We start from the raw sequence: 17,047 nt of genomic DNA on the forward strand, positions 1-17,047 counted from the left end.
CACCATGGAGAGAGGTATCCAGTACCTGAGAGAATTAGCCGTGCTGGAAGTGATTTATGATGACCTGAACAACGAGCAGTTATCCAAAGACCCAGATGAGGTCAAATGCACCCGACCCATGTGGCGGAAGTTTGTACGGAGCGCACCAGCGTCACATGCAAACTCATTGGCAGTAATGACCTGGAGAGATGGAGAGGAACAAACAGTGGATGAACTGGCTGGCCAACTCCGGCAATATGAAGAAAGTCTCTCTTCCTCCCTACGGGCCTGTGTCTCTGCTGTGGAGAAACTGTCTCAGGAGGTCCAGCAAATCAAAGAGGATATGTCCTGCTTCCCCCCTGCACGGGCCAGTGTCTCAGCCATTAGGAGCAAACGTCCCTCTGCTCAAGAGAGGAGACATCGTGGGTACACACCCCGGGGCACCCTGTGGTTTTACCTGCGTGACCACGGAGAGGACATGAGGAAGTGGGATGGAAAACCTACCTCAGTCCTACAGGCACGGGTACATGAGTTGCAAGGGAAAACAACCACAAAAGCGGGTTCTTCCAGGAAAACCGCTGCTCCGGTCTCCAGCGAGTTCCCCAGACAGAGTAGAAGGGCTGATTCCACTTCCGACCTTAACAAAGGGACTTCTGACTCATACTTACAAGAAGTAGATAGCGAATATGATGACCAGGACTAGAGGGGCCCTGCCTCCAGCCAGGTGGAGGAAAGGGACAACCGGGTTTACTGGACTGTGTGGATTCGATGGCCTGGCACATCAGATCCACAAGAATATAAGGCTCTCGTAGACACCGGTGCGCAGTGTACCCTGATGCCATCAGGCTATAAAGGGGCAGAACCCATTTGTATTTCTGGAGTGACAGGGGGATCCCAAGAGTTAACTGTGTTGGAGGCGGAAGTGAGCCTAACCGGGAAGGAGTGGCAGAAGCACCCCATCGTGACTGGCCCAGAAGCTCCGTGCATCCTTGGCATAGACTACCTCAGGAGAGGGTATTTCAAGGACCCAAAAGGGTACCGGTGGGCTTTTGGTATAGCTGCCCTGGAGACGGAGGAAATTAAACAGCTGTCCACCTTGCCCGGTCTTTCAGAGGATCCTTCTGTTGTGGGGTTGTTAAAGGTCCAAGAACAACAGGTGCCGATCGCTACCACAACAGTGCACCGGCGGCAATACCGCACCAACCGAGACTCCTTGATCCCCATCCATGAGCTGATTCGTCGACTGGAGAGCCAAGGAGTGATCAGCAAGACTCGCTCACCCTTTAACAGTCCCATATGGCCAGTGCGAAAGTCCAATGGAGAGTGGAGGCTAACAGTAGACTATCGTGGCCTGAACGAAGTGACGCCACCACTGAGTGCTGCCGTGCCGGACATGCTGGAACTTCAATACGAACTGGAGTCAAAGGCAGCCAAGTGGTACGCCACCATTGATATCGCTAATGCATTCTTCTCCATCCCTTTGGCGGCAGAGTGCAGGCCACAGTTTGCTTTCACTTGGAGGGGTGTCCAGTACACCTGGAACCGACTGCCCCAGGGGTGGAAACACAGCCCTACCATTTGCCATGGACTGATCCACACCACACTGGAACAGGGTGAGGCTCCAGAACACCTGCAATACATTGATGACATCATCGTGTGGGGCAACACAGCAGAGGAAGTTTTCAAGAAAGGGGAGAGAATAGTCCAAATCCTTCTGAAGGCCGGCTTTGCAATAAAACGAAGTAAGGTCAAGGGACCTGCACAGGAGATCCAGTTTTTAGGAATAAAATGGCAAGATGGACGTCGTCAGATCCCAACAGATGTGATCAATAAAATAACAGCCATGTCTCCACCAACTAACAAAAAGGAAACGCAAGCTTTCTTAGGCGTTGTAGGCTTTTGGAGAATGCATATTCCAAATTACAGTCAGATCGTAAGCCCTCTCTATCACGTGACCAGGAAGAAGAACGACTTCAGATGGGGCCCTGAGCAACGACAAGCATTTGAGCAAATTAAACAGGAGATAGTTCAGGCAGTAGCCCTTGGGCCAGTCCGGGCAGGACAAGATGTGAAGAATGTGCTCTACACCGCAGCCGGGGAGAATGGCCCTACCTGGAGCCTCTGGCAGAAAGCACCAGGGGAGACTCGAGGTCGACCCTTAGGGTTCTGGAGTCGGGGATACAGAGGATCCGAGGCCCGCTACACTCCAACTGAGAAGGAGATATTGGCAGCATATGAAGGGGTTCAAGCTGCTTCGGAAGTGGTTGGCACTGAAGCACAGCTCCTCCTGGCACCCCGACTGCCGGTGCTGGGCTGGATGTTCAAAGGGAGCGTCCCCTCTACACATCATGCAACTGATGCTACGTGGAGTAAGTGGGTCGCGCTGATCACACAACGGGCCCGAATAGGAAACCCCAGTCGCCCAGGAATCTTGGAGGTGATCACGAACTGGCCAGAAGGCAAAGATTTTGGAATATCCCCAGAGGAGGAGGTGATGCGTGCTGAAGAGGCCCCACCATATAACAAACTACCAGAAAACGAGAAGCAATATGCCCTGTTCACGGATGGGTCCTGTCGCCTTGTGGGAAAACATCGGAGATGGAAGGCTGCTGTATGGAGTCCTATACGCCAAGTTGCAGAAACTGCTGAAGGAGAAGGTGAATCGAGCCAGTTTGCAGAGGTGAAAGCCATCCAGCTGGCCTTGGGCATTGCCGAACGAGAAAAATGGCCAGTACTTTATCTCTATACTGACTCATGGATGGTGGCAAATGCCCTGTGGGGGTGGTTGCAGCAGTGGAAGCAGAACAACTGGCAGCGCAGAGGTAAACCCATCTGGGCTGCCGCATTGTGGCAAGATATTGCTGCCCAGGTAGAGAACCTGACTGTAAAAGTACGACACGTAGATGCTCACGTACCCAAGAGTCGGGCCAGTGAAGAGCACCAAAACAACCAGCAGGTGGATCAGGCTGCCAAGATCGAAGTAGCTCAGGTAGATCTGGACTGGCAACATAAAGGTGAATTATTTATAGCTCGGTGGGCCCATGACACTTCAGGCCACCAAGGGAGAGATGCAACATATAGATGGGCTCGTGATCGAGGGGTGGACTTAACCATGGACACTATTGCACAGGTTATCCACGAATGTGAAACATGCGCTGCAATCAAGCAAGCCAAACGAGTAAAGCCTCTTTGGTATGGAGGACGATGGTTGAAGTATAAATATGGGGAGGCTTGGCAGATTGATTATATCACGCTCCCACAAACCCGACAGGGCAAGCGCTATGTGCTCACCATGGTGGAAGTAACCACAGGATGGCTGGAAACATATCCTGTGCCCCATGCCACTGCCCGGAACACCATCCTGGGCCTTGAAAAGCAAGTCCTGTGGCGACATGGCACCCCAGAAAGAATTGAGTCAGACAACGGGACTCACTTCCGAAACGCCCTCATAGACACCTGGGCCAAAGAGCACGGCATTGAGTGGGTCTATCACATCCCCTACCATGCACCAGCCTCCGGGAAAATCGAACGATACAACGGGCTGCTAAAGACAACACTGAGGGCAATGGGTGGTGGGACATTCAAGCATTGGGATACACATTTAGCAAAGGCCACCTGGTTAGTGAACACTAGGGGATCTGTCACTCGAGCTGGCCCTGCCCAATCCAAACCCTTACGTGCTGTAGAGGGGGATAAAGTCCCTGTCGTGCATATGAGAAATATGCTGGGGAAGACAGTCTGGGTTGCTCCTGCCTCTGGCAAGGGAAAACCCATCCGTGGGATTGCTTTTGCTCAGGGACCTGGGTGCACTTGGTGGGTGATGAGAAAGGATGGGGAAGTCCGGTGTGTACCTCAGGGGGATTTAATTTTGGGTGAAAATAGCCAATGAACTGAATTGTACGATGTTAGTTATTACATAGTACTGTATGTCATCACTTTTATGGTTACCATATGCCATATTAACAGTATTACAGTAAGAATCACCCAGATTAATTTAGGATGAACGCCGATGAAACTGAGCAAGGTGCAACAATGATAGAACCAGACGAGCGCCCAGAACTGGCCTCCGCATGCAAGAGCCCGACACCACACACCATCTCTCCTGCCCTGCAAAGACAGATGGAACCCGAAGTCATGGACTAAATGAACTCAACGGACGTTTTAGAGGGATGGCCCATGGACTAAGGGAATGATATCTCTGTGTGCGTATATATCAAAAGGCAGGGAAAAGGAGCGGTGACTAATTGGAATGTATGGGAAAATGTGAGACCTGGGCATGATGTAGATGGTATAGAATAAGGGGTGGATATTGTCCTGGTTCCAGCTGGGACAGGGTTAACTTTCTTCCCAGTAGCCTGGGGGGTGTGCTGTGTTTTGGGTTCGGTGTGAAAGGAGCGTTGATGGCCCATTGATGCTTTGGCTGTTGCTGGGTGATGCTTGCACCGGGAGGGGGGAGCACAGCCGGGGTGGTGGACCCAGCTGGCCAATGGGGTATTCTATACCATGTGACATCATGCTCAGTATAAAAACCAGGTGTGTGGGGGGGCTCGCCCCCCGTTCGTGACACGCGGTCGGCGGTCGGTGAGCGGTTCTGTTGTGCATTGCCTGCTTTGTGTATTCTGTTATTGTTGTTGTTCTCACTGTTATTATTACTGTTCTACTTAGTTTTATTTCAATTATTAAACTGTTTTTATCTCAACCCGGGAGCTTTCCTACTTGTGCCCTCCCAATTCTCTCCCCCATCCCACCGGGGGGGGGGGTGATCGAGCGGCTGCGTGGCGTTTATTTTTGCTGGCTGGGGTTAAACCACGACAACTGTATAGTGCAGTTCTTGATAAGTAAGATAGCATTACTACTGACATGTAAAGGTGTTTTAAATAGCATAAAATAGCAGTCATCAAGATTCTTAAGATGCAGTCTTCGTTTCTGAAGCCAAATGTCTGTCTTCTAAATTGGCTAGCAAAATACATAGAGCAGATAAACTAGGTTACTTTTGTAAATTTTGCTGAAGAAAACAAATATTTAAGGACCCAACGAGAAGAAACCTGTGAATATTTCTATTAAGTGCAAAATACTTCCTTTGTACAGAAATAAGGATCCTGATTTCATACAGAATTGAGATAACTGTAAATTGTTTATTGAATCGGTCCAAATTATTGTTAAACATTTGTCACACAGGAGGGTTTACAGACTAAGCTTTAGTTAACTGTTTGGTTAAGACAAGCACAGCTGGTTTGATGCCCACACAGAAAACATTATTTTGTAACTTCTTTTGCCTACTGCTTAACTGTGGCTGTAATTGATTTGTATTAATTAAAACATTTTTCATTTGAAGTGTTTAATATTGCATATTGTCATTAGTCTGAAATAAATTCAAAAATTACACGTGAACATTTTTGTGTGGCCTCAGGGTTGTCTGTTACTCCACTGTTTAATTTGTTTCTTAAATTCGTTTGATTTCGCTAGGTTATTTCAGAAATAAGTACAAATTAATGAAATCTGAGCTTCTGGGAAAATACGGAACTGTTCCTTTCCAAGAGAAAACCACCTAATTCACAAGTTGCGTTATGATCTTTCGTTTTGTTAACAAAATTTTAAGTTAAAATATTAAACTGTTAAACTACAAAGTTAATGATCTGCCTCTTCATTTATTAAGATAGATTTCAGTCATGTCAAGCTCTCATTCTGATCTTGTCTCGTTAATGTAGAACTTGCCTATCTGCGATATCATAGCTGAGGAAGAACCTGAAGAATAGGAAACTCATGTGATGTGTGGTTGTACAAACTCTGTTGTGGTAAAAAGTTTATAGTGGCTGTGTAAACACCCTATAGCATAAAAATATGGAGAGCATATAAATACTACAGATAAACACTTCCTGCCCCTATAGTAACCTGATCAAAACTGGCTTCCCTCTTTAGAAGGCACATCCCTGGGTTATAGTTTGGGGGAAAAATTGGAGAAGCTGTTGGGCACACAAGACCTTGCCTTACTTTTTTGTTTCTAAACCATCATGGCTACATTAAGCAATTGCATAAGCTGAGGTACTTTATCTACAAGGGAGTGGCTAAGGAAGTTTTTTGATTAAGTTTCTTCTGGTGTATTATTTTAGCTGAAACTTGATTAATATGTTGAGGCAAATGTCCTGCAAAACTCTATTCTGGAGCACTAAAACTTAAAGTAGTATAAATGGTAAGCATACGATAGATCTATAGACGGTAACAACAGGGCGAGTATTTTGTATCTGTAGTGTTTTATAGGGGAGAATAAAAAGGCAGGTCAACAGGTGCTAGGTGTTGAACTATTTAAGACACACATTGCAAACAGCTTGACTGTTCGTTCTTACCTGACAAGTTAGTTTTAACGTAGAAGTGCCATGTGGGAAATGATGTGTTAGTTTCAGTGAGTAACTGTTGGGTCTCTTGACCCCTGTAATCTAATTTTATGATGGTAGCTCTTATTTCGAAAACTGTCAATCATCTTAATCATTTTGGTCTTAAAGGTCAAGCAATGGACATCAGGTGGTCTGACTTTTTGAGACCTTGAACAAGACAAAATAAAAGCAAGGTGGCTACCCAAAATATAGCCAGTATTTCCACTAGTAAGAGGAAGGCTTCTGGCAACAAATCCAGGGAGCTGTGGATGTGTCTTGGGATTTTCAAATACCAATTCAAAAGAATGGAGTCTCCACTGAAAGGATTTCTCCTGCTTCCTTGTTTTGACTATTGCTGAACAATGCTTGCAGGCTGTCAGGGCTTTGCTTTTTTTTGTTCTGCCCCCGCAGATGAGTAGGGTAGGAGTGGGTGGGCAACAAATTGGGAGGAGACACAGCTGGGACAGCTGCTGACTCTAATTGACCATTCCATACCATATGATGATGTGCTCAGCAATAAATGCTCAAGGAAAGGAGGAGGAGGAAAGGATATTCTTGGTTATGGTGTTGTCTTCCAAAGCAAGTGTTGTGTGTGCTGAGGCCCGGCTTTCTAGGAGGTGGCTGGACACCTTGCCTGCCGATGGGAAGTAGTGAAGAAATCCTTTTTTTCTTTTTTTTTTTTTTTTCTTTCTTTCCCCTCTTCCTTTGCTTGTGTGCAGTTTTTGCTTCACTTATTAAAACTGTTGTTCTCAGTCTGCAAGTTTTCTCACCTTCCTTCTCTTTTCTCCCTGTCCTGCAGGAGATGAGAGTGAGCAAGCAGCTCTGTGGGTGTTTGGCTGGGGTCAACCCAACACAGTCCTAAGCTAAAGATCAGGAGAGGGAGGCATAAAATTTTTTTTCTAGGCCCCAGGAAAGTGTTCGTACAATATATTAATATTGAAATCCAAATTGTTGCAGTTGTATGAGTGGTCTAGATTCATATCTGTCATACAAAGGCGGAAAATAATTGCTCGAAATGTTTTCCAACTCTTCAGTGTGCCTTCTTGCTTTTGATGGTTAATTATTTAATCTCTGAACTCCTTAGAGCTCAGAACTAGATAGACTTTAAAGCAGTGCCTTTAACAGTGGTGGTGTACAGAGCTGGAATAAAATGATATAAATGTGTTTAATTTGAGACTGTGTAGTAACTTCAAGTCAAACATCCCACGTGTCACTGTGGGAGTTCAGGCCAGGTCTGTCTCAACATACCAGCACAGCTGAGAAACAATGGTAAGGTTCATAAATCAATCCGATTCTGTGAGAAAATTCGTTGGGCTGTGAATGGCAACTCATACTGTAGTTTAGGAATCAAGGGTACTGAACTTACTCAGTTTTCCACCATTCTTAGTCATGGATATTTTCATCAGTTGGTTGTGCAAATTTCTGTATAGTCATTCCCTAAGAGCTTGCATGCTGTTGTAAAGTCTGTGCTCTATGAGGTATTGAAGGATTCGTTGCATTAATATAAGATTGCCCTGCATTTAATTTCAAGTGAAGTACAGATGCATGTCTTAGGAAGCTTTTGATTGAAGAAAAAGGGGCAACTTCTGCTGATTTCTGCTGATGCTTGCATTTGATGCATAGCTGTAAGGATTATTGAAGATGTAAGCAAAATATTGTTGTTACTAATAAGCCGACTTTCCAAAGTTTGGTTGGATTTTTTTGGGGGGAGGGGGAGGGCAGTGCACACTGCATATGACTTCCTAGCTTAATCTAGCTAACTCAACTGTTATGTGATATCACGTAGAAGTAGAAAGCTGTAAATAAAATTGCTAACAATGGAGATTGTTAGAAGTAATAGATATCCTAGAGAAACAGCTGTGAGCCTTTATTCAGACTTGTTTATTCCTCTTGTCAGTATAGAATTATGCCAAAGCAGATCTTCACAGTATATGGAATTTTGAAAGTAACTTAATTTATTTCTCCATTCCCCTTAGGTCCAAGATGGGCTTCTTGGAACACCGGTGTTTTTATTTGCATCAGATGTGCTGGAATACATCGAAATCTTGGGGTCCATATATCAAGGGTCAAGTCTGTCAACTTGGACCAATGGACACCAGAGCAAATACAGGTAAAATATCTTAAAATACATTTTTCAGTTTGGAAGGAATGCCAGGAGTCCTTTTGAAAGGATTTGAGTTTATCATGATGCCCCAACTTAAATGTTTTACAATCAAAGTAGTTCTTAATGTGTTATATTTTTACTATAATGAGTTTAAGTTCTAAAAATTCACTTGAGAAATTGGCTTAGCTATCTTTTCTGTTACCATTTTAGATGTATTGTATCTTGCCACAGGGACTCTGAAAGCTGCTTCTTGTATCTGTAGAAAATGTGTTGTTAGCCTTTTCCTTTTCAGTAGGGGACAGTAAGGTAGCGTTCACACATCTGTCTGATTCTTGATTACATTTTTTTGGTGTACCAAGTACTGACTTTTCCAGGTATGCTCCAGTCTGAAGCCTTTTTCTGCTGCCAGACAAATTTTCTTACTGCTGTTCCTCCTGGTCTGAAGAGCCATCCTGAGAGATGAAAGCTTATCTTTCACTGGATGGGTTAGTTTACACTGTAAACAGCATCTGTGTTGTAAGGTTTTGTCCAGCAAGTCTTGGCAGGCAGCCCTCCTGTGCCGTGGGAGCATCTCTCAAGACATATGGCAGCAGAGAGGTCTCCAAGTTAAAAAATTGCAGTGTCATTTAAGCACACCAATAGCATTCTGACTGTTTCAGGATTGGAAGTATTGATGGACATGAACTAACTCTTTTCTACCACTTTTCCTTAGTGCATGCAGGAAATGGGAAATACTAAAGCAAGACTACTCTATGAAGCTAATCTACCAGAGAACTTCCGAAGACCTCAAACAGATCAGTATCCTTTTTGTTTTAGCTTTCACATTGAAATGACTTTTAATGCAATTTAGATGTTATGACTGTTTCAAGGAACTGCTACATTTGGCAACTCACCTTGCTTATTTCATTGATACTGTTGTATAAGAAATGACAGTGGAAGTTGGGAACCGTTCAGAAAAGGTTTAAATTACTTCAGTTATAGCAAATCTACTTTGTAATGAGATTTGGCAAGCCTCATTTATTTTTGCTTTCAGAAGAGGGGACTTCATAAATTCTGTGGATGTAGGAAGTTAGAGTGATACTAGAGAGCTCTTGAATATTCTGTCTTTATCTTGAGTAACTGCCAGCTGAAGTTAGAAGAAATAATGAGGTGAATGGCAAAGTAAAATAAGCCATTGGATCTTACTCAAGTAAAGTATGGATTTCTTTCTCTAAATTAAGTGTTCTGTAATATTTTGGAGTTGAAATGTATACATTCTATGAAGTGTGCAAGCACAGATGACTAGCAGGGAATACAAACCTCCCTGACGGCCACCACTTGTGTTGGTGTGTGGTTATCACCATGTACCTGGAAGCGGAGGGTTGGAAGAAAAATTGTCTACTGCCAATAAATAGCTTTCCTTAAAAAATACCTTTTTTGAATGTACTGAATCATTAGGATAATGTGTAATGGCATTAATTTAGATTTGTATTAGCTCCTGATTTAGTGAAGTTACTCCACAGGTAGGATTTGCTTCACCTGATCTTACTGGAACTCTTTAACTATAATGAGATCCTAAACACGTACCATTAAGTGAGCTCTCTTAGCCTGATGATGATACAGGTTATGGAGGCCGATAAAACGGACTTAGTCGTAACTGGATCTGAATTTTCTCCTTCTATATCAAAAAGTGATTTTGGTTCTTCTGTTTATTAGACACTATGCTCAATATGCTATGCGCAGAAGATTTCTTTTTTTGGAAGGGTTAGACCTCTCATTATAAAATGCACTTGAGCAAAACAGATATGTTTTTTCATATTCCAGTAGCTTTTAAATTAAACATACATACACATAAGCAAAAAGTAACTGGAACCACATAGCATTGTAGTACTCCAGCTGTAATATTCTAGAACTTTATTTCAGCCATAAGACTGAAATACTTTGACTAAAACTTACTCAAAAGTTGATCTTGAAGATGTATGTTTTGTTCTTACTGCAACTAACTTGCATTCACTGGTGCTATTGCAGGAGAAGCAATAGTGCTTTAGTCTAAGCTTTTCATGTCAGATCAGACCAAAAGTCTAATTTTCAGACTTGCAAAATAATTCTTTTGTTGACACTGTATACCTTGAAATAATTATATAGCCTTTTGGACAGTTGTCAGTTTCTAAGTGGTAGACTTGGTCAACTGAATATATTTCATTGCATGTGTTTTCTTTATTAAAAATACAGTGCCAGGAGAGAGGATGCCAACATTTTCTGTTTTATTTCTCAATTTCCCCGTAACTTTGGCAGCTACTTACCTACTTGGCATTCATGACAAGCTGTTGTGCTATGGGCTTTTTTTGCCTTTCCTTTTTGCCCTTTGTATCACTACAAAATCAGCATTGTGTCTCATCAGTATTCTGGTTATGAATATTCTCAGTATTCTGAATATTCTTTTGGATGAACTATGAAAACTTTTTGCATGTAATGATGTCTTTTGTATATGTTCTTCTATATTAGCGTTTAACTTCCTGTAGCACTATAATATACGTGTTTCTATTTTTTAGGTAGTAGAATGGAGACACAGGAGAAACGTGTATGTGGGATCTGCCCAAAATCTCCTGCTAAAGGCCCCCCATCACTTCTGCTTTTTAATCACAAGACTGACCTTTCTGGGCATTTTTTTACTCTTCCCTTGAACTTGGCAGGGATGCTCTGGCTTAGAAGCTAACTTTGAGGATCATCTTGATGGTTTTTTTGTATGGCAGCTTTAGCTTCCTGTTTGGAAGTGGTTTTTCACAAGAGTAAATTGAATCATTTTTTTGTCTCTTCATTTTACTCACTTTTTAAAACAGTTTTGGCATCTGTTGAGGCTGCTTTAAATTCTTTTGTTAGTAAGAACACAGTAGGTTATTGATCTAAAGAAACTTTAGACGTGGTCTAAAAATTCACGCATATTGAAATGGGGTAGCTTGAATAAAGTGGATATTTTTCAAAATACAGTGTAATAGCATCTTGAAAAATTAAACCCTATGAAATTTAAATACTTACGATTCTGTGTTAATAATTTTTAAACTAAAACTTTCTAATTGTCTGAAATATCAAGTGTGCATTCTGGGAAACTGCCAAAAATAGGGAAATATTTATGCAAAAGAACTAAAATATCTAACACTAAAATCTGAACAACCAAAACTTAGAACACTTGACAAAATAAATGTGCCATCTGAAAATGTTAATTTTGACTCGTGACTAAGACTTTTTATTTGAAGAAAGGATAGATTGTTGTAAGGTATTTTATAACAATCAAATTTTGGATCTTTTCTGTTTACTTCTAAATTAGTTATAATTTAATACAGTTATCCAGTTACAGCCCAAAAGCATGAAAAAAAATTGAATTCCCTTTCTCTATCTCCTCCCCCCACTGAGATTATATAATGCAGTAATTTGTACTGCAAGTTGAAAATAAACTTTCTGAGGGAATCCTGTTTAGTCTTAGCTAAACTTGAAAAGTTGTGGGAGTTGCATATTGCACAACTTCCATTCATCTGTAATTTGATAATATACATTGATTTTTGGCAAAATGACAGTCCTTTGGTATGTGTAAAGAATAATGCAATATTAGTACTAAGATACTTGTACATTCAAAGTGCTCAAGATGCCCTTTAGAATGTAGATATATTTGGAAAGAGGTAGAAAAGAATGTTTTGTTTTTTGCAACTTTTATGAAGCAGTGTCTTCAGGTGACACTTGCATACAATTTGAAACTAAATGATGATACAATTTGATGCACAGAATGAAGGAACTGAGTGCTCTGAGGTCAGTGTTAATCTTAAGAGATAGTATGTGGACCTAAGGTATCTTTCCATCGATTGAGGAAAAATTGCTATGGAAGTTTAAGATGCAATGAATCTGAGCTTCCACAGTTGCAATTTCGATTTTTGAATGGACAATCACATTGCCAAACAAATTAGTTAAAATTTATTCTACAGATACCAGAGAATCAGCTTTACAAAAGTTAACGTTGCTTTGGATAGCTGCTTTATGAAGCTGAGAGAATAATTGAGGAAAACGACGAGTTGTCCTTTTTGTGTTTGAGCTAGTGAGTTGTCAGTTCTGGTCTTCTATATGCTTGCTGCTATTTCCACCTTTGCTTCAATATCTTTTTATTGCTCGTGTTTTAGTTTTCTTTGCCTTCCACAGAGATGTTTGTTGTAATAGGAGACTTTCATTGAGGACTTGTTGATCTCAGAGAACTGTTTATGATCAGCTTTTGATGCATGAGACAGTTTGTGCAAATCAGAGAACAGGTACATACATTTCACATTTTATCTGAAGAGAAAGTATTTTTTCCCAAGTTATGATGGTAAACTATACTTCAATTATTTACCGTGTATGAGTACCTTTGTTCAAGTATTTGCAGTACTACAGCCCTGTAGCTTATAAATACCAAGTGAAAATGTCCTAACTGTGGAACAGTGAGTTACTTCTAGTATATCCTTCTCCTATTGTTTCATTAAGAGATTAAACTGATTAATTCTTTGTAGTAGAAAGAAGCTCTTTTTGGACACTGCAATAGCAATTGTTCTGTGTAAAGCAGTTTGTTCTGTTGTTTTAAAACTACAAAATGAGATGGAGCAAGAACCTGGTGCAATTCTTCAATTTGAATAATCCGTCAGCTTTTTAGGTTGATGTTGCTATTTATCTGAATGCATATTTTCCTTAAACTAGCTATTCTAGAGCTGTGGAATTTTTCATCAGGGATAAGTACGAAAAGAAGAAGTATTACGATAAAAATGCAGTTAATGCCTTCAATGTAAGTAAAGACTTTCACCAAGAATTCTGTCACTTTTCTTTTTTGAAAGCTACATAAGAGAAATGTAGAAAACATTATGTATGTTATAGTATCTTTCACAGTCGAAAACTTTTTGATACGGTGTTAAATGCTTTCTTTTGTGTCTCTTGAAAGCTATTCCTAGGTTCTGTAAGTTCAACATACATTGTCTATTACATTTATAACAGCAAAGCATTATGATCCAACAAATAGCTTGCTTCCAACTGTTTATATTGTGTTTTTCTCTTTCAGTGATGGGTAGTTCTTCAACAGTATACTTTGAGTCCTTTCTGAGTATCTTTTTCTCTGTTACAGGGATAAGACAGGATTACTGTTTCTGGCGGCTTTGTCTTCTCTCATTCTCTGTAATACCTTGATGAGAAATCCTAGGGTGTTTTGGGCCCCTCTTCTGAGGGTCTTACTGCTCTGCTGAATTCCAGACTGTTGCTTGCAGCGAGGTGCACTGTAATAGCAAACACGGGCAGTATGGCAAACCAGCTCTTTAATCAGGTAGCTGTGTGTTCACTACAGTAAGTTGGTGAGTGCTTTTCTGGCAAAGCAGTTTTGAGAATGTCAGCCTTTACTGAAGTTCACAGCCTTGTTCGGTTTTTTGGATATGGCTATTTCTGGGGCATACAATTTAGTTTATATATTTTTATTTATATAGGTGTATTTATACTTAAATACCTACATTATTTAAGTATGACCTAACACGTAACTTACTACTCCATCTTACTAGGCAGTGACCTTTGACAGGGAAATGAGTGCAAGGAGTGGGCGTTTATGCTGCCTTTGCCATCTGAGAAAATGGATCTTTGAATGATAGTTTCGTTTTAGAAGGAAAAAAAAAACCCCAAACCTGGAAACTAGAGAAGTGTATTTCATTAAGCATTGTTGAAGTAGGGGAAAATTTCTTCACTTAAGAGGTAAAATACAATTGTGATTTGAATTACACTGTCAGTTACCCTTTTTTACTTTTATTCCAAAGGAGAAAATAGGAAGAATTGTTTGAAATTATACTCCTTTAACAAGTTCAAAAGACTCCCAAGATCTTTCTAAACAGAGAACCTAGGTGTCTAATATAGTAGTCCACTGCTGTCTTAATATGTTTGAAGGAGTAATCAGATTTTGCTTTATCGTATTGCAGACTAATATGAATCACTTACCTGTCATAGCAGCACAGATAGAATCCAGACAAGCTGAAGAGATGCATGTTACTGCTGAGTAGGGAACACCATTTTATTTCTTCCTACTTGGGCTTTTCTTGCATTGACTAATGTAAATGGCATAATCTCTCTGAGATAGGAACAAAATCTGATTATGAAATATTTTAGCAATAGATGACTCAGCACATTCACATTCACCTGCATTTATTCAAGGCCACCAAACATAAGGTTTGAGGTAGGCTATCTGAAATCACAGTTGTGGCAAAATCCTAAAAGTACACAATATTACATGAGCTGAAGTAGTGTAGCGCCCATAGTCCTAATCTGCTGCTTGTATTGAGTTACCCTCCTTGGCTCTCGTCCCAGCCCAGCTCAGATGTGCGTATAGTGCTGAGACTGGTATTCAGTGATCATCTTTCGAGTGGGCCTGCGACTGACAGGGAAGAGAAAGAAATGGTGAAGCTGGGCCTCCATTCTGCATGTCTGATATGCTGCTTTTCTCTCCCGGATACTGTTGGCAGGGAAGAGGGGAAGTTACCCTACACTTCCAGCACATGGAGATCTGTGGGGAGTCTGAGAAGAATGGGGTGAGGAAGGGAGTTCTGTGGGGGTACGCGTTTCTGTGCCCCCATGCAGGGGGTGGTGACGGTTTCTAAAGCTTTCCTTTTGCAGTCCTGATGACATCTGAGACACCTTCCCTCATTCCACCCTGCCAGGAGGTGGCTAAGATTCCCTGGGAACTGAGGGACAGCTGTGGAGGAAGGGGGAGATTCCTGCTTGTAGCCTTCAGACCTCTGTCAAGTGTTTTGGCGGCATCAAAGCACTTACTAGCACGATACTTTCATGATTAATAGTCTTGTGAACTGTTCAGGTGGAGTATCTGCAGTTTTATTGGCTAGTTACATTTCAAATAGAATAATGCATTTAAGTAGAAATCAAATATACGTTAGAAAAATCTAATGTTGACTGAAAGCAGCCTGACTTTAAAAAATAATTAGAATCTATTACAGTGCATAGATCTCGGAGTTTTGTGATACATTGCTATTGGGGAAAATGTGAAATCTTGGTTCTGTATCAGTGCTCAGGACTAAATGAGTGGTACAGTTTACTCGGCTGTTATAAGTGGGTTATCAGTAAATAGTTACTCGCATGTTTTGTTGCTCAGACTCAGTGCAGGCTTATGGCTTTTTTAATAGAAAGACCTGAGAGACTGACACCCTTGAACAGTGGTGTGTTTGGGTTTTGTTTTCTTTTTCCCTTTGGTTATTTTTTTGTGGTTTTGTTTTGTTTGGTACTGGGAAACATTCTGGTATCATTTAGGCCTAATTCTTAACCGCAATCTTAGGCTTTAACCTTGAGAAAAATCTTCCGGAATGTAGCCGGAATGGTAGCCCCAGGTGGGCAAACTACAGTGCTCTGGGTCAGGTAAGGAGATATAGGTAGGGAATTTATGAAAGTGATCACACTACGCTTGTCCCTTCTTTTCGCAGATGTACTTTCACATGTACTTCACGCGAAACAAAAAGCAGGAGCTCCAATTCAGAATAAGCAATGTAGCTGCAGGGGGAAGCCTGGGAAAAATATCAACGGAAAAGATGTAGTCATTATTTTTTACCAACACTGATAATACAGTTAAAATCAATCTGACATTTTAAGGAATATGTTGATGAGTTTTATGGGTGCCTTTCAGGTTTTTTGGAATATTTATACTTTTTTAGATCTTACTTGGAACAGAAACCTTTTTCTAATCATTAGAAATTTTTTTAACAGTTATGTATGTGTTTGCTGCTTCATAATGTTGTAAGACAAGAAGAAAAAGTTTTAGAAAAGTGTCTGACAATGCATTTGTAGAAATACTTTATTTCCAGAGCACTGGAATATTGCCATTTTTTGAAAATTTTTCTGTTTAGCTGCAGTTAAAGTACCAGTATTTATTTTTAAGTTTTATTCTGATCAATGTGAAGAAGAGAATTTTGAATACATTAGCCTACTCAGGGAGGCAAACCGATGTTTTTTGTACCCCACGGAAGTATCTTCAGATGCATATCAGTTCTATGAAAAACTCTTACAGTTGAAATGATCTGTAAATGTTTAGATATAGTTGTAGGGTTTGATATTATGACTAAAACCGTGAAGACAACTGTATGGTATTTATCATGTTCAGGAACATGTATCCTTAATATCAAAGTATATTCTATTTAAGCAGTGTAGCCCATGACAGAGTTAGAAGTAGTATTTCTCAAGCCAGTGCCTATCATAATTCTCTCCCAACATTAACAAGAGTCGTGCCAGTATGAAAGATCAACACTTCCTTTCTCAGAAAGTAGTTCATAGTCCTGCTGCGGTGAGACCTCCGTTTATCAAGACTTCTAAAGACCAACTGCTTAAGAAACCCATGTCTCTTGATCTGGCCAGCTGCCTTCCTGTTTTGCTTTGGTATGATGTAACTCTGAAACATTCAGGACTTCATGTTTTTTTATGCTTTTTATGAACACTTACATTTTTAAAAAGAGGAATAATACAAGTAAAAACACTTGAAGCTGACAGGGTGTTACTTGGGAATATATGTATATATTTGTTCTGTGAAAAACACGTGATTTGGTATTGTTAACAGCAAGAACTTTTTTTGCTC

At 41.0% G+C, this 17,047-nt stretch overlaps 1 protein-coding gene across 2 annotated transcripts in view; it reads left to right on the forward strand.

The window, feature by feature from the left end:
* The window catches only part of SMAP1 (small ArfGAP 1), a 106,429-nt gene that overhangs the window by 25,518 nt on the left and 63,864 nt on the right, over nt 1-17,047 (forward strand). For both annotated transcript variants that reach the window (XM_075145306.1, XM_075145307.1), the window contains exons 2-4: nt 8,327-8,460; nt 9,167-9,252; nt 13,156-13,231. In XM_075145306.1, the coding sequence (XP_075001407.1) occupies nt 8,327-8,460; nt 9,167-9,252; nt 13,156-13,231 (296 nt within the window). The remainder of the gene's footprint in view (nt 1-8,326; nt 8,461-9,166; nt 9,253-13,155; nt 13,232-17,047) is intronic.

Source organism: Calonectris borealis, chromosome 3, assembly GCF_964195595.1.
Source record: "Calonectris borealis chromosome 3, bCalBor7.hap1.2, whole genome shotgun sequence".
NCBI lineage: Eukaryota > Metazoa > Chordata > Aves > Procellariiformes > Procellariidae > Calonectris > Calonectris borealis.